Source organism: Ischnura elegans, chromosome 1, assembly GCF_921293095.1.
Source record: "Ischnura elegans chromosome 1, ioIscEleg1.1, whole genome shotgun sequence".
In the NCBI taxonomy this organism is placed as follows: domain Eukaryota; kingdom Metazoa; phylum Arthropoda; class Insecta; order Odonata; family Coenagrionidae; genus Ischnura; species Ischnura elegans.
Genome location: NC_060246.1, coordinates 12,008,904 through 12,035,266, shown reverse-complemented (window position 1 = coordinate 12,035,266; position 26,363 = coordinate 12,008,904). Strand labels below are relative to the sequence as shown.

General features: G+C 38.7%; 1 protein-coding gene across 2 annotated transcripts in view; it reads left to right on the top strand.

The window, feature by feature from the left end:
* LOC124155659 (glycogen debranching enzyme) overlaps positions 1 to 26,363 on the top strand; it is a 62,746-nt gene that overhangs the window by 3,427 nt on the left and 32,956 nt on the right. For both annotated transcript variants that reach the window (XM_046529680.1, XM_046529671.1), the window contains exons 2-9: positions 4,556 to 4,710; positions 7,718 to 7,991; positions 9,051 to 9,261; positions 11,558 to 11,692; positions 15,115 to 15,333; positions 17,767 to 18,026; positions 22,065 to 22,277; positions 23,151 to 23,357. In XM_046529680.1, coding sequence (XP_046385636.1) covers positions 4,563 to 4,710; positions 7,718 to 7,991; positions 9,051 to 9,261; positions 11,558 to 11,692; positions 15,115 to 15,333; positions 17,767 to 18,026; positions 22,065 to 22,277; positions 23,151 to 23,357 — 1,667 coding nt within the window. In that variant the 5' untranslated portion in view covers positions 4,556 to 4,562. The remainder of the gene's footprint in view (positions 1 to 4,555; positions 4,711 to 7,717; positions 7,992 to 9,050; positions 9,262 to 11,557; positions 11,693 to 15,114; positions 15,334 to 17,766; positions 18,027 to 22,064; positions 22,278 to 23,150; positions 23,358 to 26,363) is intronic.

Below are 26,363 nucleotides of genomic sequence, written 5' to 3'. Positions count from 1 at the left end.
GACTGTCCACTTCAAGGGAGGCAATCGTAAGAAATTTCTGTGACATACAACGTCAGAAATATCAAGGAAAAAATGGCTGCCTTTAGAAATGCCGTCTTCAATCTTGAAATTTTTTTTTTCAAAATACCTAAAATAGCTCATAATTAACCAATGAAGTCCTCATTGATGGCTGTCTTACTTTCTTTTTATTTTAGAAGTAAAATCTGAAATTTTATATATCGTAGAAGTCATAAAAATTTTAAGAGAATGGATGACATTTTTGGGGGTCAAAAGTTGAGTGTTGGATAATTATTTGTTAACTGTTATGAAAAAAGTGTAGTTATATGAGCAGTTAAGTAATTGACGGAGGCCTCATAGTATCTTTGTGTACATTGCCAGGAGAACTACGCCTTCCTTTTTGACGGTATCAGGATGGGAATCACTGCTCAGAGCAATTTATGGGAAGAAGTTAGCTATTTGTATGCAGAATGTGTTTACATATTCATTTACCCTTGTATTTTATTACTTACTGTAATGGCATGTATTACTCCTTGTATTACTTTCTTGTTTGTTTAATCAATATTCAAATAATGTGACTTTATATTCATGCTATCATCAAAACTATGTAAGGTAAGGTGGGGTAAGTGCGACCCCTAAATAGCATACATCAACTTTAACTAGCTTAGGAAAATTTTCTAGGATAGCTAAAAACAGGAGATTCAATGTCTAATATGTATGTGAATCACTGAAAATGATAATTAGATTAAAAATCCTCTCTCTGTAAAGTTGTAATTTTTATAAATTTTTACTTACATTCTTGTAGAGGGATCGCACTTACCCCGTACATGGGGCAAGTGCGTCCCATGGCTGTTGTGCAATATATTTATACATTACGCGGCGCATGGGGTAAGTGTGATTTGCCCAGAAATTCAGCTGTACATTGCTTTTTAAAGTACCAAATTATGTTTAACCATTCTTGAGAAATCAACTTTTATCTTAGGTAATGTAAGTAGATTTTTTTTCGCGTTTTTTGGTTAATTGTGGCACATAATGGAATTGTTGTTTAATGTGTTTTTTAATGATAGTAACAGTATTCAACTGTTACACATTAATTCAAAAGTATATTTAAAATATCTAGTGTGCATAGAAGCCGAATAAATAAAAAAAATAAAAAAAATTATAAATCTTGCATATGACAACAAATCTGAATACAAACAAGATTGTAATGAACAAAGGATTTCTTCTCTAATGTAATTTACGTTATTAATATAAAAAAGCAAAATGAAGAAAAACTTATGGTCTTCAACCAATTGAACATTGAATATTTATTTGTTTATTTTAAGTTTTACCCCGAGAAAGATAGGCAAAACGTTAACTTTCCTCGACGGCCAACAGAGGGCATCGGTTATATTTTTACAACATCTTCTCTGTGTCTGTGCCCATCTGGAAGGGTAAAGACGACGTCGCAGAATACTCCAACTACCGCCCGATCCGGCTTTTCTGCCACGCCATGAAAATATTCGAAAGAGTGATTGATGCTAGGCTCAGACACATTGTTCACATCACACCCAACCAGTGTGGATTTGTAAAGGGGAGTGGCACAACAGACGCAATACACGCAGCTAGGATGCTCTTGGAGAGGCACCGAGAGAAGAACAAGCCAGCGCATATGTCTTTTCTTGATCTGGAGAAGGCCTTCGATCGTGTGCCACACGACCTTATGTGGCATGCCTTCGGATCTCACGACGTCCCTGAAGTCTACGTGCCATTGGTGAAGCTTCTCTACACCAACGTCACCAGCGCGGTCCGTTGCCCATCAGGAATATCACCGCCTTTCCCAATCAATGTTGGCGTCCACCAAGGATCGGCCCTCTCTCCGCTCCTTTTCATCCTGTGCATGGACACACTCACGGCCTGTCTCCAAGAATCACATCCTTGGTCACTACTGTTCGCCGATGATGTCTTCCTTGCCAGCACCACCAGACCCGAATTACAGCAGCGAACTCAACTATGGAAGGTACGACTCGACAACTATGGGTTGCGATTAAACACCAAGAAGACTGAGTACATGGAGTGTGGACCACAGACCGATGGCACGATAAGCATCGACGGCGAGGACCTTGAAAAGGTCGAGAAGTTGAAATATTTGGGCTCTGTCATCAGCAACGATGGAAGCACAACCGCCAACACACGAGCTCGAATTAATGCAACATGGCTGAAATGGCGCCAAGTGACTGGCGTATTGTGCGACCGTCGAACGCCCGAACGGTTCAGGGCCAAAGTATACAAGACCGTAGTCCGCCCAGTGGCCCTATATGGAGCAGAATGTTGGCCAGCCACAGAAAATCAAGAGCAGGCCATGCAAGTCATGGAAACGAGGATGCTGCGATGGATCCTAGGCATCTCCCGCCTGGATCACATCAGGAATGAAGACATTCGGAAAAGAATGGGAGTTGCACCGATCACAGACAAGATGCGGGAGGCTCGACTGCGGTGGTATGGGCATGTGGTGCGTAGTGATGAGAACTCCGTGGCCAAAACAGTAATGTAGCTGAGTATTGAAGGACGCCGACCACGAGGATGACCAAAGATGCGCTGGCTCGACAAAATTAAGGCGGACATGAAGACGATCAGCGCCACGCCAGTAGACGCCCTGGATCGAGCCAAGTGGAGAAGACTTTGCAGAACAGCGGACCCTGCAATAGCGCGGGACAAACGCTAGGATGAAGAAGAAGAAGAGATCTTCCCTAGGTATTTCGCTGGAATCCTCATTCCGTGGACAGGTGAAACTTAATTCAGTTCCAAAAAATATCCTCAAAAAGAAAACCATGGCATCACCTTATTCATTAATCTCCAGAATTTTCCCTACATAGTGAGCAACTGACTTTTTCCTGCTGAATCTAGCCAGAATCCAATCTCCACTTTGAATGTTAGTCACCGAATTTGTTAAGCTTTTCGACTCATGCTATCTTGTTTCTGGCATTAATACCATGTCGTCTACATCATCCTCGTCAAAAGACATGATATCCAATGCCCTATCATAATCAATCAACAAACTGAAGTAAGCTATCTTTATCAGATAAACCTTCAAAATAAAAGTTGATGAGAGGACTCTAATTAAAAGACCTAGTTTTATAAACTTCGGTGTTTTGCAACATTTGTTTAAGAAAGTTTAACGCAAGAACTGTTAGTCAGAAACTAAAAATTAAATCCATACTTCAACCTCGTAGTCTGGGGTAAGTGCGACAGGGGGTCGCACTTACCCCAGGCAACGGGGTCGCACTTGCCCCGGAAGGTAGGAATGGATGATTACGACGGGGAAAGTGCGACCCCCCATCTAAACTAAATATAACGACCCGAGTTCCTAAATTTAAAGTAAAGCAAGGAAAACCAATCCATGCAGAAGAGAAAACAAGTTATAGTTCTTACCTAACACCTCCGATACGTTGATTCAGAGGGAACTGCGGTATAGCCTCTCCTCACAACCAACTAAGACTATGAGATGAACGGACGGTTATATTTCCTAAGCATGTGGAACGAGAAATTAAGGGATAAGTATCACAAAGTCGTTGGCTCTGGTTTCATTACTATGTGTAGAATATGTTGCACGACCGGCACCTGCTTCGAGAACGGAAATACGATTTTCCTGAAGGGGGGTCGCACTTACCCCGCAGTCGCACTTACCCCACCTCACCTTATGTAATTGAAAACCAAATGTAAGCAGGATTGTAAAAAAATAGCAAAAAATCTTTCATGATTTTCTGTTAGGGAGGGAAAAAGTTTACAGATAATAATACGATTAAGTCTTATTTAGTGAACTCATGCAATGCTGTTCATCCTACCGGAAAAAAAGTTCCTCTTGATTTTTGCTCTAAATGCATAATTTTTTGTATTACCTGGTAGGCTTTGCATCCATGTAATGATTTTATGATCCAACGATGCATTGGTTGTATAGCTAGGTGAGGGTAGGGGAGGTAGCTGGCCCCATGCACCCTCTTAGGGGTCTGAGCTATGTAGATTGGGCATACAAGTCTATGGCCACCCTTGGAAACACTCTTTAACCACTTCACTGAAAAGATCTGTTTTCTATTATCCATCCCTACAAATCTCACCTCTGTTTAAGGTGTGAAAATGGTACCTTTTTCAGCAGCGAGGCCGATAAGGTTGCAAGTGAATTCAGCAGTTATAGATACATAGCGTCTGTGTGTAAAATACATGCCCAGTTGTAACTGCGTATCATGCTTTTTAGTTTTTATCTCGAGTAAGATTTGTCACTTGTATAATCTAATAGGAGGTATTACAGTAGCCTATTGGGTAGAATTCTTGGCTTCTGGCCTAAATTCTGTGTGTTCAAAGTCTGGGTTTAAAGGCTCGGCTAAAATCCTTGGAGAGCATGGTGAGCCAGGGAAAGGAGCTGGCCTCCCACCCTGAATGTGAGAATTTCTCATGCCTCTTGCTTGTTTTGGGAAGAGCCCTACCTTCACTTAACCATGCCAATTTGTGGATTGAAACATGGAGTGAGTGATAATTGGGAGGGTTTTCTCAAGGTTTACTTCCTATTTGAATAAATCCACAGGAGGCCTATGTCACCTCAAATAGATGAGCCTGAGCTGCAGGATTCAGGTGAAGATGGTGCCAGCCCTGGTTCCAGCCGTGGAAGTCGGCAGACCCGAGTCTTGACATTAAATGATGGGGAGCATCATGACTCGACACTGTATCGCCTTGAAAAAGGTTTGTTTCCGGTGTGGCCAGCAGGCAAACATTGAAATTGCTTCGGGTGGGGCTTGGGTGGTATGCAGTTTGCCTATCTTGGTAATTTGCTGTCAAATTGTATGCATAGTAAATCAATTTATTTCATTTAAGAAGCTGGCTGTTGTTATTAAGGATTGGTCTCCACAGGCATTTGATTCTGAAATATACCTTACATTTGAAAATTTTTAATGTTTTGGGCTCTGGTAGCTTGATTTTATACTACATATCAGATTGTACATGTTAATCTTTATGCATCGATTGATTACGGAATAGGTAACCTTGTATTGGAATTAAAGATAACCTTTTATGCATCTGCTCCTACAAAATTCTGAAGAATTCAATTAAAAAATTGTCTCGTCAAATTCAAACCAAGTCGCATTCAATGGATATGTATTTTTTGTGTTGAGGAAAAATCATGGTGGTAAGGTTTTTGGTGGAAGGATAGATGGCCCCTGGGACAGTCGCCTCCAGAGCAGATGTGTCACGAGCTGTTGCCATCAGAGAAGAAAAAAATTAGGGGAATGCTGAAGCTTCCCAAGCCCTCTCCCTGTCTACTTCCTTTGTGGTCATTGAATTCACTATACATACAATATGGCAAAGTCCTCAGTGTATTTTGTGTCCGTAACGTCTTTTTCCTTTCATATTTATTTTTATTAAACAGTAATTACAATTGCTCATTTTGGTGGTAGACCATTGCAAATTTAGATTTATCAAATATTGAAAGCATAAAATTAAACATAAACTTTGCCTATTGTGTGAAAAGTTTTAATGAAAACTAATTTAATTGTTTGACAGATTAAAATTTTTATGTACAAACTAAAAATTAATTTGGATTATATTTTTTATCAATTCCATTAATAATGAAATCTAAAAATATATATATGTATATATTTTAGAAAACTATTTAGAAAAATTTAATTTTTTTGGCGACTTTTAATGCTTTATGGTACACGTATACATGGTAAATTGTGACCTGCAATTTTTAATACTGATGGGAGTTTTGGACTTGAATTAAAGAAAAAGGCTGGGAGTGAAAACTTAAAAGAAAGTTTTACGACTCAAGGAAGTGAGATCATAGGGCTGAGGTATTTTTTTGGTTGAGGTTTTGTGGAGGTAGGTGGCTGTTCACTCAATGATAGACTATTGGAAAAGAAATGTGGTGATTGAAAAGGGAGGTGATTTATGGAAAATATGTTCGAATAGAGGGGAAAATGTTCACCTGCGGAGTTGACTATTCACATGATGGTGTTCAAAGTACATATGTTGGTGGTGCCATTGGGAAGATGGTCTGGAGTAGGGGAATTTTGAATACCTAGAGAGAGGTATGACTTGAAGAAAGAGATGTGAGAGGGACAGGTGGCTCCTGATGTAGAGATGTCGTGGAGGCTCTAATGAAGGAAAATTTTGATGGTGTAAGCCATCAAAAAAGTTGCTTCATTTTTATTTGGTGGTGGTCTTCGTTTGTGTTAGCAGCATCACACGTTGCCTGGGGAATTATTAATGCCAGAATCAAAACTTTTCAAGGACCTGTGAAGTGCCCTACGGACCACTAGTGTCACTTATTTCATAACCATGAACCAACCATGTGGCATGTAGCTGTAGCAAGTAGCTGCAAGCCATGTCATGAATGTGCTCTTCAAGTGAAAAGATAAATAAGTTGACATCAATGGTCTGGCTTTATGGTGGGACCAACTGCCCCAATAGTCAAATCTATAAAAGTTATTAATTTGTGCATATGTATGTATATGATAGGTGGTGGTGTCAGCATGAACATGGGGTGGTGGAATACCTAGAGGTATGACTTGAGAATAAGGGATCTGAGGGAGGCATGTGCCTACTTACTGAATCCTACTTTCCTACTAAGATGGTGTGGCGTTACGTCTTTAAATCTTCGAGATTGTGAACGTAAGCCCCAGACACGGGAACTCCTATCGTCTGTCACTAGCTGGTTGAGGGAAAGACTCCACAAACAAGAATAAACAGTACTCGAAGAAACAACTGTCACAAAAATACGAGTCATTTTTAATCAATATCTATTAGAAGTAGAAATATTCAAAATCCGAATTATTACAGAAAACAACGATGATAACTAATGATCTCATAGGAAACATTACCAAAAACTAAGTTCAAGCTGTTTGATTTTGGAGAAATCACCCATCTCAGCCGAGCCATCTATCCACCGCCAAAGCAAAAAGAGGCCTGGGCGACTTCCGAATCGTGTCAGGGTGGAGGGGAGGGAATTTGCAAAGGAGTGGAGGGGTAATAGGGCGATGTTCAAATCAGCTGCAAGTCTGCCGTGTAGGCGCCCCTGTTGACTGGCACCACTGCAAAACATCCAAGTCGGGGTTGGGGGAGAACTGCGTACTGCAGGATTTTCTCTCCTCTATCTCCTGGGTTGGAGACATAACCAAGTGGGGTGATAGGTGGTAAAGGCAAGTCATTAGAATTCAAGGAGGGGAAAGACATAGTGGGATGAGGTGTTGGAGGGAGAGAGAATTGTGATAGGACAAGTGGAGTACTTCTCACTCCAAACTGCATTCTTATGCCTCAGTACCAACTTCCCCTTGATTGCCAAGGATTAGGTATTCCTCCGCCGTACTACCTATATAAGTCTTGATCTCCAGGTAGGCTGGTGTCGGAGGGCTGTGTCGTAGGGCAGCGTTCGTAGGACAGTTCGGAGACAAGAGTTCCGAGACTTAGAGTCTCCGAGCCTTTGAGTCGAAGGGCCTTTGCGTGAAAATCCTTAGTGCGAAAAACCTTAGCGCAAAAAGTCCTTAGTGGGAGAAGTTCTGCAAATAAGTTCGGAGGAATTTGGAGGAATTTCTGGGGAGGTGGGGGACCAGGAATTTTTGGGGGGTACACTAAAAAATGCCACAATGGATTTGTATCCAATCAGAGAATATAATAATTTAAATTTAGGTTCAATGCACCTGATATTATGAGATATAATATAATAATGAAAATTACTCGAAATGTTTACTTTTAGGCTGGGTGCTGCAGTTCCGTCTTGGCGCTTCCCTTCTGGGCCGGCGGGTGACTATATATGTGAATCACCCTGCATCAAGTAGCCCAGATCCCAAGGAATTTGACAGGCACACTTATCACATTCTTCAATGGAAAACTGATGGTAGTGCTGCAGATACCAGTGAAAATGTACGTGATGGTGTCACATCTAGTGGCACGGATGGAACTGCCATTTATGCTGAAATCTTACTTTCCCAGGCTGGTTCATTTCACTACTATTTCACTCATGATGGGAGGTAAGTTGTAGGAAATTAAATTTTTCCCTTCTAAATCACTGTTAATATAGACATGGTAAAGGACTCAAAGCAGTTGCAAGCACTGGACCCATTCATTCCAAAACATATGTATGTATGTATTGAGATTTCTCTAACTTCCTGTGCTCCAGTACTCCAGTAACTGATATAAATTGCTTGCTCAACCAGTACAAATTGTATAGCTTAAAAAAAATTTTTTACTGTGGTCAGTACAGATAAAAATATTTGGCTGAATCAAAATTTATAATCACTACATTGGATTTTAAATGCCGAGTGTAAGTTTACATTAGTGCTTTAGATTTGTGGTATTATTTTATGTTGAAATGTAAAAGGTGTTGGCTGTACCTCATCTCAACCTAGTGCTCTGCATCTTACACTACTTTTACCCTAATTGCATATTTTGTTTCATCCTGATACATAATGCCAAGAGATCAAGATAATCTTGATGTCACTCTCAATGGGTATCTGCAATGCTTTTCTCTTTGAGTTATGTAATTCATTCCTGGTGATTCCACCGGTTTTGTAGCTGCGTTTTTGCATACAGGATGCTTTGAAGAGTGGTAATCCTTATGTGATCCAAAAGCCCTGTCTTATTTAATTAAATACTGGCACTGCTATTTTTTATCGTATATGTATTCCTTTGGGCCAAAATGTGGGAAATGTAGAATGTGGCCCTTTCGTTGAAAATTTTAGAGACCCCTGGACTAGACTAATACATTGGAGACCACTCATTCAAACTATTGCATTCATAGATTATGTCAGGGTAGAGAGTCAACTTGTAAAATCTTTGAGAAATGTGTGTTACATTTACATATTCTGCTTTTAGCAGACAAATTATGCCTCTGCAAGAAGGTTCATATTTGTTCATTAATGCATGTCTTACATCCATCATGTAAGCAAAAAGTTTCAAAGCTCATAGCATGACTGGATGTGAAGATATTTATATTAAGTTGAAATGGTAATTTGTAAAAACCTTGATACTGAATTGTATGAACATAAATTAATATCGTAAAATCTTTTTTGGTGTCGCCCTAATTGAAGTAAGGAGTTGAGCTCCAATGGCTCTGGGTTTTTCCTGGTTGATCCAGAGCTCCGAGTTGGCCCTGCCGGACAAGAAGAGATCCTTGCTCTGGACTGTATTCAGTGCCAGACAGTGCTTGCAAAATGCCTTGGGCCATTTCCATCCTGGGAAGCAAAGCTCAGGGTGTCAGCAGAATCTGGATACAACATGATTCACTTCACTCCAATACAGGTGTGCTTGGAGAATATTGCCGTCCATTCTTATCTCTCTTTTATTTTTTGTCCTCATTGGTCCAATTCATTGAAAAAAAGAGTATCAAAATTATAAGTATGATATACAATGATGTAGTTGAGTACTTGATTATCACGAATATGAAAGGTGGTAATCATGTTGTTTCATATTCAAGAATTGCATTCAACTCTTCACTTCATTACTTCAAATGCAATGGCTGGACATTTTATTTTTTTTCTTTGGATCCATATCCATCTCCACATTGAGCTCTGCAACATTGCCATTGTACTTCGGGCAAACAATGGCATATGGCAAATTCTGAGGGTGCACGTTGAATGTCAAGGGCGTAGCACAAAGCTTCATGATTTGAAATGCAGCAGACGTTTTTGATCCCGTAGAGCACGCATCAAACTTCCGTACAAGGTATTATTTTGATACTGTTTGAACCAGGACTTGGGTTCTTAAGTTTGTAACTGAAGAAAATTCATATTATGTACTGTTTATTTTACCAAATGATATCATACCTCAAGTCTGGACTGTGTCTAGAAGACAAAAATATCTCATGCCTTTTTGTAGAAGTGGGACTTATAAATATGCCAACAATTCACCAATCTCTCAAAATTCTTCAAACTAAACATTTTTGATAACTTTTGTATGAGAATTTTTGGGACTTTTTTTATGGTGTGCTAGGACTTTAATGAAAAAAAGATTTTCTGGAATCTTTTACTTAATTGTTGTATCCAAGTTACTAAAGGCCTTGTTACACGGTACATTTACACATACAAGTTAATGTCTGTTTGTGTGGATGAATTTGGTGGACCGGAACATAACATGTGCGAATGCATGAACCAAATTAGAACAGGTTCTATTTTCTGTGCATGCATTCGTACAAGTTGGGTGGTTACACGGTGCATTTTCGTGTTCATTCACACATTTAGACATTAACTCTTAATTGGTGACGTGCGGTCTGAGAGACCGCTGTGTTTCCAAAATTATGAATATTTTCAAAATTAAGATTTCAAAATATCTATAATTCTTGTTAGCTTCATATTTTTGCATAACAAGGACATCCCGTTCTTAAAATTTAACGTTCCTTTTATTAATTTCTGTAAATTTGCAATTGAACTCGATTAGCAGTCTGTGAGACCGCACGTCACTAATTAAGAATGCATCAAGAAAAGGAATAAGCGGGATAAATTTCATGGCTACTTATTACTTAGCCTTCCAACTTTAACATTTAAGGCCTTTTTTGAATCTGGCGAAATATTGATACATAAATATAATAATTATAACTCAAGTGTTTTTGGCATCAGTTTTTTGATCCTGCTTCAAATCACAATTTTTTATGACAAATTGGTTCGTATTGGGAGTGTAAAAATTTTAATATAAGTTTTAAAATAGTTAAGCATTCAAAGAAAAATTAAACAAAACAATAAAAATGGCGTTGCAATATTTTATGAGTTTTTGATTTATTGCGGTCTCCCAGACCGCACGTCACTGGTAGTGTAACAAGAATTGCACGTCACTGGTTAAGGTTTAACCCTGGTTACACAATACACCGGTTACCTGGTTAACCGTACATGTTAACGTATAGTGTAACCAGGTCATATTTTCACAAATGTAGAAGAATGGGTTTCTAAGATGACTCCTTTTTTTTTTGAAACTCTGTTAGGGAAAGAATTAATTTTGAAAAATAATTACTGTATATGAAAAGTCCCCATGAATAGTACCCTTTGCTTTGCCAAAAATCTGTGGGAGATAAGTGATAAGGTGGCCTATATCATGGGTACTTTTAATAATTTAGTTTTAAAGGTGGTAAAGCCTTTATTGATGTGCAAGTATTGGAGTGTCTAATTTGGCAACCTGAATGTCACTATTAAGGTTTAAATTACAGCATGGTGGAGGAAATCACTTGCTGTTCTGTAATCATTTTCAAAGACTAATTAAGATGTTTTTATTGATTTTTGGAAATAAGAGACCAGATTTAGAAGGCATATGTGCAAGAATTCAAAGTGTGGGTGTTGGGATTGTGGTGATTCTTTTGATTCAGTAAATTAAGAAATGTCTTATCCAATTTCTTATTTTGTATTCTATGCAAGTCTCAAAAACACTGCTAGGAGGAAACAAGGTGCACTTTTAAATCTTTCATTGCCCAAAAGGGTTACTGCAGGTTAAAATGTCTTCTGTGATTGACATCTTTAGTACGTAACTACATAAGTAAAACTTTTGCAATAAAGTTGTTTATGTGAATGAGAGTCTACTAGATATATTTTACATTTTATTTTCATTGTTTCAGAAATTGGGTGGCTCAAATTCATCTTATAGTCTCAGTGACCAGCTTGCACTGAATCCTATATTCAGTGCACCAGAAAAAAAGGTGTCCTTTGATGATGTTGAGGCTCTGGTTGTGAAATTAAAAGAAGAATGGAAGGTACGTCATAAGAAAGTTACCTATCAACAAGTAAAGAGTAATTTCTCTGGTATGACTTGGGAAAATCTAATCATTTCTCTCAGTAAAATAAAAGTTTTTTGCAATTTTACTAAATATTAATTGCACTAACCTGGGTTTCAACTGCTCGGTCTCAACTCAACGGTATCTTTAAAGTTACAAAAGCTTATTTTCGATTGCTTACGCATTACGTATCCTCTTCAAACAATCTGGTGAAAACAGCTTGGGATATCATCAAACAACAATCAGGAAATAATAGTGAATATGTGAGTCCTTCTGTCATTAGTTTCAATAACTTACCCATCTCTGATCCGGTTACAATAGCAAATTACTTCAATGAAAAATTTAGCAGTTTCAATAACTCTAAATGTAGTCCTTCCCATCTTAAAGCGAAATATCCTACACATTCAATTTTTCTCAACCCTTCATCTCCAGCTGAAATTTTTAAAGTGATCAACTCTCCTTCGCTCACAAGTGGTCTGTGGGATATGATGAAATCCCAATCCCCATTGTTAAATATTCAGCCAAGTGGATTTCTGAACCATTATCTGATATCTTTAACTTATCCATTTCTCATTGTCATTTTCCATCCTGTCTGAAAACAGCAATTGTTTCTCCCATACATAAAAGAGGTCCAAAAAAAGGACTCAGAAAACTATTGACCGATTTCCATTCTTTCAACCTTCTCTAAAATATTTGAGAAATTGATGTTTAACCGTATTGTAAATTACTTGCAACATTATAACCTCCTGCATCCAAATCAACATGGTTTCCGTGAAGGTCGATCGACAACTTCACCTGCTTTCCAACTAATTCAAAGCATTTGCCAATTGATAAACAACCGCCATCAGGTTATCGGTACCTTTTATGATTTAAGTAAAGCATTTGACAACATTAACCATTCTATACTATCTCACAAATTACTTGGTTTGGGTATCTCTGGTATAGCTCATTCTTGGCTAATGTCATATCTGTCAAATCGCCAACAAATTGTTCAATGGAAAAGTAAATCCGAAATGGGAATAAAAAGCTTTAGATCTACACCACTTGCAGTTAGTTGTGGAGTTCCCCAGGGTTCAATTCTTGGACCCCTACTATTTATAATTTTCATCAATGACCTACCCCTCCCTCTACCTAACAGTGATGTGGTATTGTACGCAGATGATACTTCCTCCCTAAATTCTGCAGTTAATCCAGAAGTTCTTTTAGTTTCCAAGTAGGCTTCCGCGGAGATTATGATGAATTCTGCTGGTTTTTCCGGGTATTCTTCCGCGTTTATCCATTTGTAGGACGATATTTCGCCAACGTTCCAGTTGGCTTCCTCAGGTCCACTGAAGTGTTGATGCAGAAATTTGTTCATCTTATATACACCCCGTTTGCCGCCTTTTTTCTTGAGGTGTGCCCTGATTGGTCAGGATCTTTGAAGACCCTTTTCCACGCGCTGGCGAGATTGTAGCCGTCTTCACGGTTGAAGTTCTTTGTCGTTTTGGTGATTTCAATTGCCTCCCTGATTATTCTCGGGTAGTAGCGGCCTTCTTTGTTCAGAAGAGAGGCGTTGTCAAAATCAATATTGTGTGTCGGTCCACTCCATTGGTGTTCCGCCACCGCTGACTGGGTGAAATGTCTATTTTTTACTGCCCTTCTGTGCTCTTGGACTCGGCATTTCAGTGCTCGTGATGTTTGGCCGATGTAGGACTCACCGCAGCTGCATTTAATTTGATATCATTGTATATTTGTATTTATTGTATATATATTTTTATCTTGACGTGTCCTATATCCAGTGCACCCCTTGTACTTCTAGATCTCTGGACAAATAAACATTATTATTATTATTATTATTATTATTATATACTCCTCCACAGATGTCATTAGGGTGGTGGTCTTTCGTGTTGACGAGGATATTCGACATCTTGGTGACGCATTTGAATCTGGTCATGATGTTGTGTTTCTGGAGAGCTCTCGCGATCTTTTCCGTGGTACCGGCGACGTAAGGTAGGATAGCGTGTGCCCTCGCCTTTTCTGTAGTAGGGCTCTCTTCATTGGTCCTTTTTGGGGCCATCCGCGACTGCTTACGTTCTATTTTGTGGAAAATCTTCAAGATGTTTTCTCGCCGGAAGCCGTTCATCTGGAAAGTTTCCATTAAATGCCGTTTTTCTTTTTTGATGGAGGCAGCGTCTGAGATGGAGCATGCTCGGTGGAATAATGTTTTAATTACTCCGAATTTCTGTTGTGGGTGGTGATGGGAGTCTGCATGGAGATATCGGTCCGTGTGGGTATTTTTACGAAAAACGGAGTGTCCCAAAGTCCCATCTCCTTTCTTCTCGACCAGTACGTCTAGAAAAGGTAGGCGATTGTCCGTTTCCATCTCCATGGTAAATGTTATGGCAGCATTTTGTACGTTCAGGTGGTGCAAGAACTTCTGGAGTTCATCTTTTCCGTGGGGCCATATCACGGATGTGTCATCCACATACCTCACAAAGAGTTTTGGCTTTTTGTTGAAGGACTGCAGGGCTTTCTGTTCAAAATCTTCCATGAAAAGATTGGCGATTACCGGGGAGAGTGGGGACCCCATTGCAGCACCATTTGTTTGTCTGTAGAATTTTCCGTTCCACGTGAAGTAGGAGTTTCTCAGGCAAAATTCCACCATCTTTGGGATGTCTTCTGGGAGGCCGTCACTTGTGAATGTCTTGATAATCTCTACGGCTTCACCAATTGGGATGTTTGTGAAGAGAGACACTACATCGAAACTCACTAAAATATCATCCTTGCTTATTTTGGCCTTTTTTATAATCTCAATGAAGTGAGCGGAGTTCTTTACATGCGTAGACGTCTGACCGGAGAACGGTACGAGTTGCTGGGCCAAGTATTTTGCAAGTTTATGAGAGGGAGAGTCTATTGCATTCACTATTGGTCGTAGAGGGACACCTTGCTTATGGATCTTTTCTCTCTTTTGTTGAAGAACACCCTTCCGAATTTGTGATATATTATTACTAATGGAGCAACGTATTATAAGTTAAAAATTAACAATCATGAAAATATTTGAAGTTTCCATGTATAACAATTAATTATTATGTCCATATTTTGTTACATCTTCAGATTCGTTGAAGAATGTTGAATAAAAATAAGTGAAACATCTGTTTATCTTGATTCCTTCCCAAAAAATTGTCGATAAGTCATTGCTTACACAAAACCTGATTTTTAAAATCACCATTTTACAGCTTTTTTTTTCAATTTTCACGTAGTGCTTGTATTGGTATTTATTATTGGAGAAGTTGGACTTGTATATCAATTTTCATCAAAACCTGAGAAGTCAAGGGTCAATATCAGTTTGAGTTGGCTTGGAATGACCCATTAACATATTAGGTTCAACATTGTTCTAGTTTCTTTTTCTGTGCTCTATAAAGGTTTTGAGTGTGTGCGACATAGTGCTCAACCATTCAGCAAATGAGAGTACATGGCTTCGTCAACACCCTGAGTGCACGTACAACCTGTGCAACTCCCCTCACCTTCGGCCTGCCTATCTTCTTGACGCCCTCCTCGCCAAGTTGAGCTCCGAGATTGCTGCGGGAGACTGGGCATCATCTGGGGTGCCCCCTAACATCCACACAGAGGAGCATCTTGCGGTGAGGAAAGTTTTGTTGCACTGTCTGAGAATGATACTGATTGATTATCTTTGCCTTGGATGCCTTGATGTAGACACTATTGTGATTGAGACAAAAGGTCATCTGTGTAGGCATTAACTCCTGTTGAAATGACTGTAATTATTCAACTCTTTAATATCCGAGCCTGATTCTTTAATAGCGGTACGTAATTATGAAACTCTATTTTTCATTCTTGCAAAAATTATTAGATTGGTACATTTATTAATGCATGCAACGAGTACTTCTCCTAAATCTATAAAAAAAAAACTATAAAATAACCTTTCGAATGACATTTTCAAAAAAAGCATCAGATTTTCTTTTACCTTCTCACACCTTTATGTTATTTATCTATCATATAATATTTTTACACTTGTAAATAAAGCAACCAATGAAAATGTATCATTTTCTAATACGAAAAACTTTGGTTCAAGCAATCTCAGTGTTTTTAATCGCACCTTTCAGATGCATGCTTCATGATAGACGCGAGCATTCTGAGGGCCCCTTAAGCTCAGGGCCCTCAGCCAAACCACCAACCAGGCTTTATTCAAACACGAGGTATTTTATTGTTACTACAACATTATTGAGTGCATCTGGTGCAGCAGAGTTGTTCCTTAAATATGTGCCAGTGCTTAAGGGGAGGGTGAAGAGGGAGGATGTGGTTTGGGTGTCGGAATTCCTCTATTAAATATTAATATTGAAGGTTGTAGGAGAGAGGGTCATTTTTTAGGGTCTCGGGAGAGGAAGGGGGAGAGAAGGATTCCAGGGTGAGGGTATTGTGTACGGTGGAACCTTGATCTATCGTTTTTCAGGGGGATGGACGAAAAAAATGATGAATGCGGAAAAATGATCAGTGCGGGAATGTTTGGCTGGGTTGCCTATGTCCCAGGAAACTAAGGATTTTTTTCGAGTAGGTAATTATGATATTTATTGAAGGATTCAAACAAGATTTCAGATGATTACAGAAATAATAGTACAACTCAAAACACGTAGATAATATTGTTGATTTGACTAATATCTCTTTCAAATTTCCCAAAGGAACACGCCACCTTGCTAAAAAATGTTTGCACTCCACTTGTCATTTGCATTGCTATTATGCATTTCTGTCTGAGGTAAAAATTCTTATCCATCAAACACCATTTCAAGTACACATATTTATGAGAGCAATGTGCATGTTATGCCTAAAACAACTGCTTTCGCCCGTGCAGTGTTTGGTTGTGAGATGGATCACGAAGGCCTAAAAGAGTCTATTATTTGAAATGATCCTTTCTAATTACAGTACACTCCCAATTATCCAGGCTAATGATGGGCATAATTTACGTAAAACAAACAATATACATATTATTATGTATGCAGTTATTTAGTTATTTAAGAGTGCTTCCCGGACTCAATGAGAGCTTTCTTCGCCAGTTCGCGATATTTTTAGCGGTGATAACATGATTGTACTCCTATTCCTACCTATCTATGTACAACATGGTATCGGAAACCGCACACCCATGGCTGTGTGATCACGGATACAGAAAAGTGGTTTACACGAATGCTTCAAAACCACTACCTGACGTCTGAAACTACACTGCCAGGCACCACGCCACGTAGTGGCGTCTCGAACAAGTTGCCCTGGTTGCAACTTCTGTGGGACATGTATTCGTGATCAAGGAGTGCGGTCGCACACTGCGAGGCTTGGCAAACAGGAACATGGTGCTCCGGTGAATGCATCTGGCGCATGATTGCTTCCGTTTTACGAAGGGTATTCTAATGGAAATAACAAGCCCGGTGTACCCTAGCAAATGCCGTAATTTGGATGATTGTGTGTCCGATTTTTTGAATAAAGATCGTGGAAAAAACTGAGCATGAGTGTAAATCATTCACGGATACTCAGCAACGCGGATAAACTGCAGCTGGATAATCGGGAGTGTTCTGTAATATATTTTTAATATGATTGAGGCAATGTGTAAACTGTGAACAATTTTGCATTAATTGTCAATGGCATGCCCACCTGGTCCACAGCTTCATCCCGCTTCAAGTTTTCACCAGGTAGCTCGGTCTACCCATACCCCAACCAACATGTTCTAGCCGACTATCCAAAATTTCTAAAATTCTAGGGTGCGGGATGTCTGGCAAAACTTTGCAATTTGTAGTATTGCAGACATATTAGATTCTATTAGGTGCCTATCAAATTTTGTGATAATTTTCTTTTTGATACAGTTGGTACCATGACTTGGGTTTGTAATTTCATAAGATTGAAAAATTTATTACCTACATTGTTTCTTTCACTATTGGTTAACGTACCATTATCATTGGGACCGTGACTTTGTAACATTGGAAACTCTGTAACAAAATTTTTCATATGAATGAGAGCCTACCGTATCAATTATTCCTGTGCCACGAGATAATGATGAAAATGCCCAATGATTTCAGGCTCTGAGAACAGTTCTTCATGGATTCTGCCTTCCCAAGGTGAGGATCCCAGAGTTGCGAATGATCAATGTCCCAGCCCTTGTGGCGGAATTCTCCAAATTGGCCAGTGAAAGGGTTGCTCCCACACCTATTGTTATATCATCAGGCGACTCTAACACTGGGAAACCTGAGAATTTGAAAATAACTCAGGATCCTAAGTTCCAGAGGCTTCAGTCAACGGTCGACATGGAGCAGGCCCTTCTTCTCTTCAATGTATACAGGTGAGTAAGGGAATATGTTCCATTTCCAATGCAAGCTTCTAGTCACTCCCCACTTTCACCTTCAAAGTGGAATGCAAATTTCCCCTTTATGTGATAATACAGACTAATCTTTATTGAAATCAAGTGCTCACTATCTGTTGAAACTGATGAAAAACTTATTTTCTGAGTCAGTAATTTTGATTTGTTGAAAGCATTCATTTATATATAAGTCTCCTGGTAAAGAAGTTACATCAGGTGTGCCTCAGGGGTCCGTCCTGGTCCCTATCCTATTTTTACATTATATTAATGACCTACCAAAATATCTACAGTCAGTACGTGGAGCTGATCCCATTTTGTATGCAGATGACACCAATATTATTGTGTCTATTATAGTGAATTCTATTCCCAGATAATGTTTAGCATTTTGTTCTGGGGTTCCTCTCCTCATGCTAATGTGATATTTAAAATTCAAAAACGTGTGGTCAGGCTTATTGTAGGTGCTCACCACGATGCACCCTGTCTTCCGATATTTAAGAAACTGTGTACACCTATGTCTCGTATAGCGCAAGGGATGCGTTCCTGGGGGTCTTTGCGCTATACAAATTTGCGTTATACGAGAGCGTTTTAACATTGAGAAGATAGGGATGCGTTCCTGGTAGCATAGGTCTTGGGTATTGAATTTCCTCTAAAACATATATATTCCCATAAATAGCCTTAGAAAACATTAATTGTATAAATGTTTATAGTTTAAAACATCTTTAAAGATAGTATGCACGCATTTGAAGACTTTTATTCATGTTAAAAAAAATTCTTACGTGCTTTTGAAATTCCCTCCTGTCGTGCGGGTGGGCTAACATCTGCTATCTCAGGGGTTCTTAATGCATTGCCGGCAGTTGACGATTTTTCAAACCAGTCTAAAAACATCTATTGTGTCACCCAGGCCCTTTTGTCGCTCATCGAAATGACAGGCAAATGCTACTTTGAATGCCATTTCATAGCTAGCGGAGTTTATGAATGATAAATCATTTTAATTTGAAGTCCTCCGAGTCATTAGCAGCTACGTGAAACAGTCTTTAAATGCCTTGAAACCTGACCCAGGTTTTCCTTCCCTGAAAATGAATGAACGAGAATGCATTCTTTTCCAAAAGAATATCGTCTCGTCAACACTAGATCTAGTTGAGGGGGAAAGGAGCCACTTTCAATAACAGCTTGGAGTTCATCAGAAAATGTTGTGGTGGCTGCGCTATCAACACTTGCAGATTCACCTGATATCGCCGCACTGAAAATACCTGCTTGCCGTTTAAATTCTGGAACCAACTGCTTTCACTAAATGTCTCGGAGCGATTACCACTCTCGTCTTTTTGCACTGATTCACTATGAACTTTCCGTATGTGTAGACCGCTTGGTTGAAGTTGGTGCGGCTGAGGTCACAGATGTTTTAACTTCGTCTTTATTCAGAATGAGGCATCGTGCGTTTAAACTTCCGCGCAATATCGCTTTGATGTTCTCCATTTTCAAAGCAATTGACCTATATCAATTTCTCTTCTGGGATTATGGTTTTTCTTGATAAATTCTTGATTTTTCTACCCGAATTCCTATTTTTTGCCATTTTATCTTGGTTTTTACTCTGCATGGCTCTATCGACATCACCTTCTACTGCTGAACTGTATTCTTGAGACGCAGAGGGCCTACGACTGCGGGGAGGGAACGAAGCTATTGTGTTTGAGACTCTACAGCGGACCCTCTTATATGTTGATGCTATTCATGCGCAACTCGGCCACCGCTCCATTTCTCCCCTGTGAATACCGATGACCTTGAAGGCTTTAGCGTAGACTCTCTACCTGGAAGTCAATCGCCCGATAACCTATGACGGCAAAAATTACGTCTCAACCAGTATTGCTTAAAAAAACTCATTTCCACTAGCCCCACGCTTAATTAACGATCTAAATTAACTCATTCTGTTAAGGAGACGAGATAAATTACTTCGGTAGGCCGGCTATCTGGACCCAATGACGAGTAATACTTTTGGCCATTGCACAGCAATGGATTTCGATTTATATATAAACAAAAAAGAAGATTTGAGGCAAGCAATAATATCAATATGCGTAAAATGATAGAAATTTCGTGTGTACTTAGCGCAAGTTCACGTTTTATCACGAGAGCGTTTAAGATTTTTGATTAGGCTACACTGCGTTGCAATGTTTCCCTGAGGAACGACTTTCGCTATATCGAAATTGCGCTAATCGAAATTGCGCTATACGAGACATGGGTGTATATTGCCTATACCTTGTGTGTATATTTATGTTGTATCTGTGTATATAAAGAATAATTTCTGTCAGTTTGTAACTAATGACAGCTACCATAGTCACTTTACAAGGGCATGTAAAGATCTTCACAAACATTACATTAGAACTTGTAACACTGCCCATGGACCCAACTCAATGGGTTTAGAGATATTTAACTGGTTACCACATGAGATTAAGCTTGAAAAAAAGACATCAATTTTCAAGGAAAAACTGAAAAAGTTTCTGCAGGATCACCTGTTTTACTCCATAAAAGAATTTCTGTTGTCCAAACATTGACATGCCCTCTGCTTATATTATGTATATATGTATGTTTAATAATCTAGCATTGTATTTTTTTTTCTTCTACAATTATGACGTGTCCTATATTTGTACATTTGCAACAAATCCCTGGACAAATAAAAAATTGTTATTATTATTATACCATGAAAGCATGAATTTTATAAAAATATTATTAACAGCAGACCCAATGCCTTAGTGCATACAGTGGAACCTCGTTAAAGCGAGTACGGGCTATAGCGAAACCCCCGCTATTACGAGAGATAGCCGATGCACCGTCAATTGATCCTATAATAAGCATGTTAAAAATTTCGTTTTTACGAGGCCCTTTTGGTGTTGGCTCTCGCCATAGCGAGGGTTTCACCGCCGGAAAAACTTACACCAAGACTCCTTAATCTCTGTAATTGCTAGCGATCTGTTAGAAATGAAGTTAATGGAGTGCTCAGTCTCAAATTTATGTGGTAAACTGTCATTCGATAAAGAAGTAGTTAATTTTGGTGAAAATATTGTGGCATTAGCATTCGCGAATGCTTGATCTTCTTTTGTTCCTCGGGCGGCAGAAAGCAGTCGTCAGCATACCCGCACGTCCATGAGTTGCATGAATAGAAAGCATTTGATGGAACACACTATGGCCAAAAAACACCAAACACGTCTAAGCGAGAAAATAAAAATAAAGGAGTAATATGAGGTATATTGGCCATTATTTGCACCACCTCCGGTAAAGCGACAATTCGCTATAGCGAGTGTTTATTGGTGCACCGTGGGGTGTCGTTTTATCGAGGTTCCACTGTATTTCATTCATATTTATGAGCAAAGTCAGGAATCATTATTAGAAAAAGCCCTCCACTTACATCCACCTGATCAATGCATGCTCTTGCAGTAAATTTTGAGTGTGTGAAATCATGAGATATGCACCTTAATCTCTCATTCCACATTCATCCCATGTTGTGGAAATTCATTAAAGTTTTTGCCCTTGGGAACTGAAAAAGCTCTCTAAATAAAGAACACTGAGTTAGGTAGAAAATAAAGGTGGCTGTTTTGCAGGCTGCACTGTGCTACCACATTTATATGATTTTAGCTATGTGATACATACATATCTTATTCTGTTAGCTTTAAGAACCTTTTGCCCTTCAAATTAGCAATTAATATTTTGAATGAAAGTCATTTAACATTATCTCTTTTTTATTGTTTATATTTTTAATGACTCATGGATATAATAATTGGTTTCATATTTCTCCAATTATTTTATTTTTCACAATTGAAAATTAAGCAATTGACTCCATTAAAGGGTTGAATTTAACAGTCTCTCTAATCTCTTGCCTTTTTGTTACCATTATCTCTTGTGAGAAAAGAGTGAAACGATGTGAAGCACATTTTCATCCTGTCAATTTATTAGTCGTGCTTGCTTAGGAGTTTCATTGGGTGCTAGCCTACTTCTGTCATTGGCTTTGTCATAAGTTGTACTCTCTTATTTCAGATCCGATTGCTTTGATGAGGAAACTCGACTGAGGCGCTGCACTGCTGCATTTAGAGCAAGATTGGAGGAGCTCAATCGTTGCGCATGGGATGAAGGAATGTCCCACATTTCTGCAGCTGTTGAGAATGTGATTGCTCATGTGCGTTACCACTTTGTCAGTGGAGATGGACCTAAACAAGCCTGTGTCTCAGAAAAGACACCTCTGGTACCCAGGTAAAAATCTTAGGCCCTTCCCTATATTTATGAGTCACATACGCCTTATTAGGAATGATTTTTATAAATCTCATCTAGAAATATTCTTCTTAAACGTAGGCTTGTTCACTATCTTTATGTGTAAATTTAGAGGGGAAATGAGTTTGGAATACCTAGTTTTTGATTTAATTACTTTAAAATTATGACTTTTTGCCTATGAATGTCATTATAAAAATTGTGTACGTGTAATCTTTAGAAACAAGCTTTGAGAATTTAGAGGTTTGCTGTACATCAGGCGTAGTGATTAATGTTGATGATGTTAATTTGTGTATGTGAAGGGTACAATGATGGGTGTGTGAAGCTATCTAATGTGGTTGGTTTCTATGCATGATGAAGTATTTTATTGCTTACTATGTATTTTTTAAACACATACAATTCCCTTTACTTTTGCCTTAGAGAAGGTGTTGTCGAACTATGTATCTAAGTGTTATTTAATATATGTTTTACCATAATGTGTCATCTTCATTGAAATTTATTGTTCAGTCATTAGTATTTCTATGAAAAACATTTCCTCATTATATTACTTCCTTTGAGTTTTCTTGGCCTAAATAAGTTCTTTTTTTCAAAATATCAAGCAATTTCTACTGGAAGAAAATGGAAGAACATTGGAAATTTGTTAATACTTTGGTTGGTGGCATTTAAAAACTGTTTCTTTCAAACCTAAAGTTCTAGGCCAAGGAGTGATTTCAAAACTTAACAGGAAAAATGTATGATTCTTACCTTTTTACAAATAGATTATTGGTTTATGATGATTTGCTCTTATGCAATGCATTGATTTTGTTTAAATATTCCTGAGTATGTATTGAGTTTTTGTATTCTTATATCGTAATGCAGGTACTTTAAAGCTCTACCCAAAGAATCATCAGTTGTCATGACAATGCAGGAAGAAGAGAGGTTGATGTATTCAGCTCAGGCCTCACAAATCATGGCTCACAATGGCTGGGTCATGAATGATGATCCCCTCCGAAACTTTGCTGCTCCAGATTCAGATGTGTATCTTCGCAGAGAACTTATTGCTTGGGGTGACAGTGTCAAATTGAGGTAAGCATCTCTCTAGCTGGCTTAGAATTTTTCTGTATTGATTTTTTTGACTGAGAAAAGAAATTAATGTCACCCTAGCTTCTATAAATTTTAGTTAACTATCAATATTATATTAATATTTATTTATCAAGGGCTGGTAAATTTTGAGGTATCTTATGTACGATTCTTCCTTCAAAAAGGAAGTGGAAATTTAATGGTTCAATTCAAGGGCATTGCTTGTATGTCAAAGCTTAGAGGGAATATTCTGGGTTTTGGTGAGCTTCTGCACAGAATCTGATGAACTCAATTAACTGGATGGTATGTTTGGTACCTTTTTGATAGCGTAACCTTTCTCCAAGTGACAGCTTATTTCATCATTAATGTTCTCTCTGCAAAGATGTATTTAATTTTTTTCCATTTGCCCTTTTGGGGAAAATGCACTATATTTATAATTTTCTGTGCATGGATTGTCTCCAGACTTGTGAAAAAGATATGCCCTCTCTTTCTTCATTCTGTGTTGTCATATTTTAGAAGTGGTATGCTTAGTTCTTGAGTTTATGGGATTTTAATCAGTTATCAGAATAACCAGAGACTAATCTGCCTTAGAAGACTAATCTGCCATTTACATAAAATTAATATTCAAATATATTTAATGAAAACCTGGAAAAAGTTTATTTAGCTGTGGGAAAACAGCAAGAGTCATGTGCATAATTGAAATTTTGGAATTTATGGTGAATGCCCGAATTTTGTTCATGTAATTTTGTGTCATATTCTTTTTATGAATCACTTATCCAATACATAGTAACTATACAGATCATAATATTGGTTTAAATTTTACTGTCAAATAAATATCATGCCTAGATTGAAAATGTCTAAAGAAATGATCTACGAAATTTAAATCATAGCCTTAACCCCTTCCCTGATTCGGACGAGATATCTCGTCCTAAGAAGACGCGCAAAAACTGACGCGGCCGAGTTAACTCGTCCTATGTCAAGTTGGCTTCTTCTTTCGTGATCTGGACGAGATATCTTGTCCCCTTATTAGAAGTACGTAGTTTTGCCGTGAGAGTGCATACGTGTCTTCACAATGCATGATATCCGGCAAACTTCTACGTTTTTTCGAGGTCCAAAAGAGGGGAAAAATCTATTATTTCTCGTAATGTTTATGTTTCTAAACCTATTGTGTATCGAGATGTGATAAATGAACAAAGAAACAATGCGTTTTATAAATAACTGCGATGACTTTTCGCAGAGTTTTTATCAATCGTTGGAACAGCCGAAGTGAGTCGGCAGACAAGTGCCGTCTTGCTATTCTGAAGGTCGCGCGTTCGCATCTTGCTATCGGAAAGGATGTTGTATTATCTTTATTCCGTGAATAAATTAATTTGAAACATTTTATAAACACTACTAAGCAAAACTATCATTACTTACTCTTCAGTGTAGTCGACGGGACCTCGTAAATAAATTACGTCCAAGCTGCTATTCCAAAGGTCGCGTGTTCGAAAGCCATTTCTGTCAACTACGTAACAGTAGTCGGGAACTTTCTGATAATGTTCTTTTTCAGCAATATGGTGTCAAAATCTTCGCACCGAAAATCAACTTGCTCAGTGATGTTTTATTGTCTTTTTTCGTTATAATGACAAACTATATCTTTGTTTTTTAGTTTTCCGTTTATTATTTAGCTACAAATACAACTGATTATTATTTCATTTCTGTAAGTTCGTCAATATTTGTGACCTTGCATAGATTTGACATAGAACCTTCGGCTATTCAGCTATTTGTGCCTTCCAGGGAAGACATATTTTCTATCTCCCAACCCCCTTGTTTATCCATCCCTTCTCTTCATCCATTGTTCTCTCCCCTCCGCCTTTCCTTTTACCCACTGTCTACGCACTGTCGCGGCCGCCCTTTCATCCTTTTCATCCTCCTCCCCTCCGATCTCCCTTTCGTGCAACCACTGCACCCTCATCGGTTTTTCCCTACTGCCCTCCACTTTCCCTTTTTACAGCCGCACATGACAAAAAACACTCTTTCTCACCATTTTTCCCTTCCCAATGCCTCTGACCCTCATGTTTTGGTTTCTTTGCCTCTGTCCTTTTACCACTATCTGTTTTGGGTTACTTACACTCCCATTCCATAAAATTCTAGTGTCAGTTCTACGGAGTCTTTTGGAGTGTTCACAGCTAACATTTATTTCCTCTGCGAATTACTGTACAAAGAGCTAGATTCGGCATAAAAACTTTTGTTCTCTGTGAGTCCAGCACTGGATACCTCTGGTCAACAATCATTTATACCGGGAAAGGCACTACTCTTGGCAAAGACTTTGAAAGTAAGCCAATGTCCTCCCAAGTGGTATTGTCACTGATGAAACCACTATTTGAAAAAGGGTATTGCGCCACGACAGACAATTTTTATACCTCTCCACAACTAGCCGAGGAACTAGTTTCTCATTCTTGTGATACTTATGGAACTGTGTGCAGAACAGGAAAGGGGATGCCAGAGGGGCTGAAGAAGAAAAAAATGAAGAAAGGAGATGTGGCAGCTTTGCGTAAAGGAAAAATTTTGGTTCTTCCCTGGAAGGACAAAAAGGAAGTAACGTTACTCTCTACAGTTCACAATAGGGAAATGAGAGAGGTGCAGAAAAGGGGGGCAGTGGTTATGAAACCAAAGGTAGTCATCAATTACAATGAGGCAATGCGGGGTGTTGACAGGGTAGATCAGCATTTGGCTGACTATCCAATCCCAAGAAAAAGAGGGAAAAAATATTGTAAAAAATTATTTTTTCATTTGATGGAAATTTGCTTATGGAATTCATATGTTTTATGTCGAAAAACAGGTGGTGATAAAACACATTTGCAATACAGGCTGGACCTAATAGATAAAATGATTGAACTGTACTTCCCAAGTGTTCCCTCCCCTAAGGCAGGTAGGCCACCTGCAAAAGCCCATCCCCTCCGAATTACCCGAGAGGCATTTCCCAGACATAATCCCACCCACGGAAAATAAGTCAAACCCAACTCGGAAGTG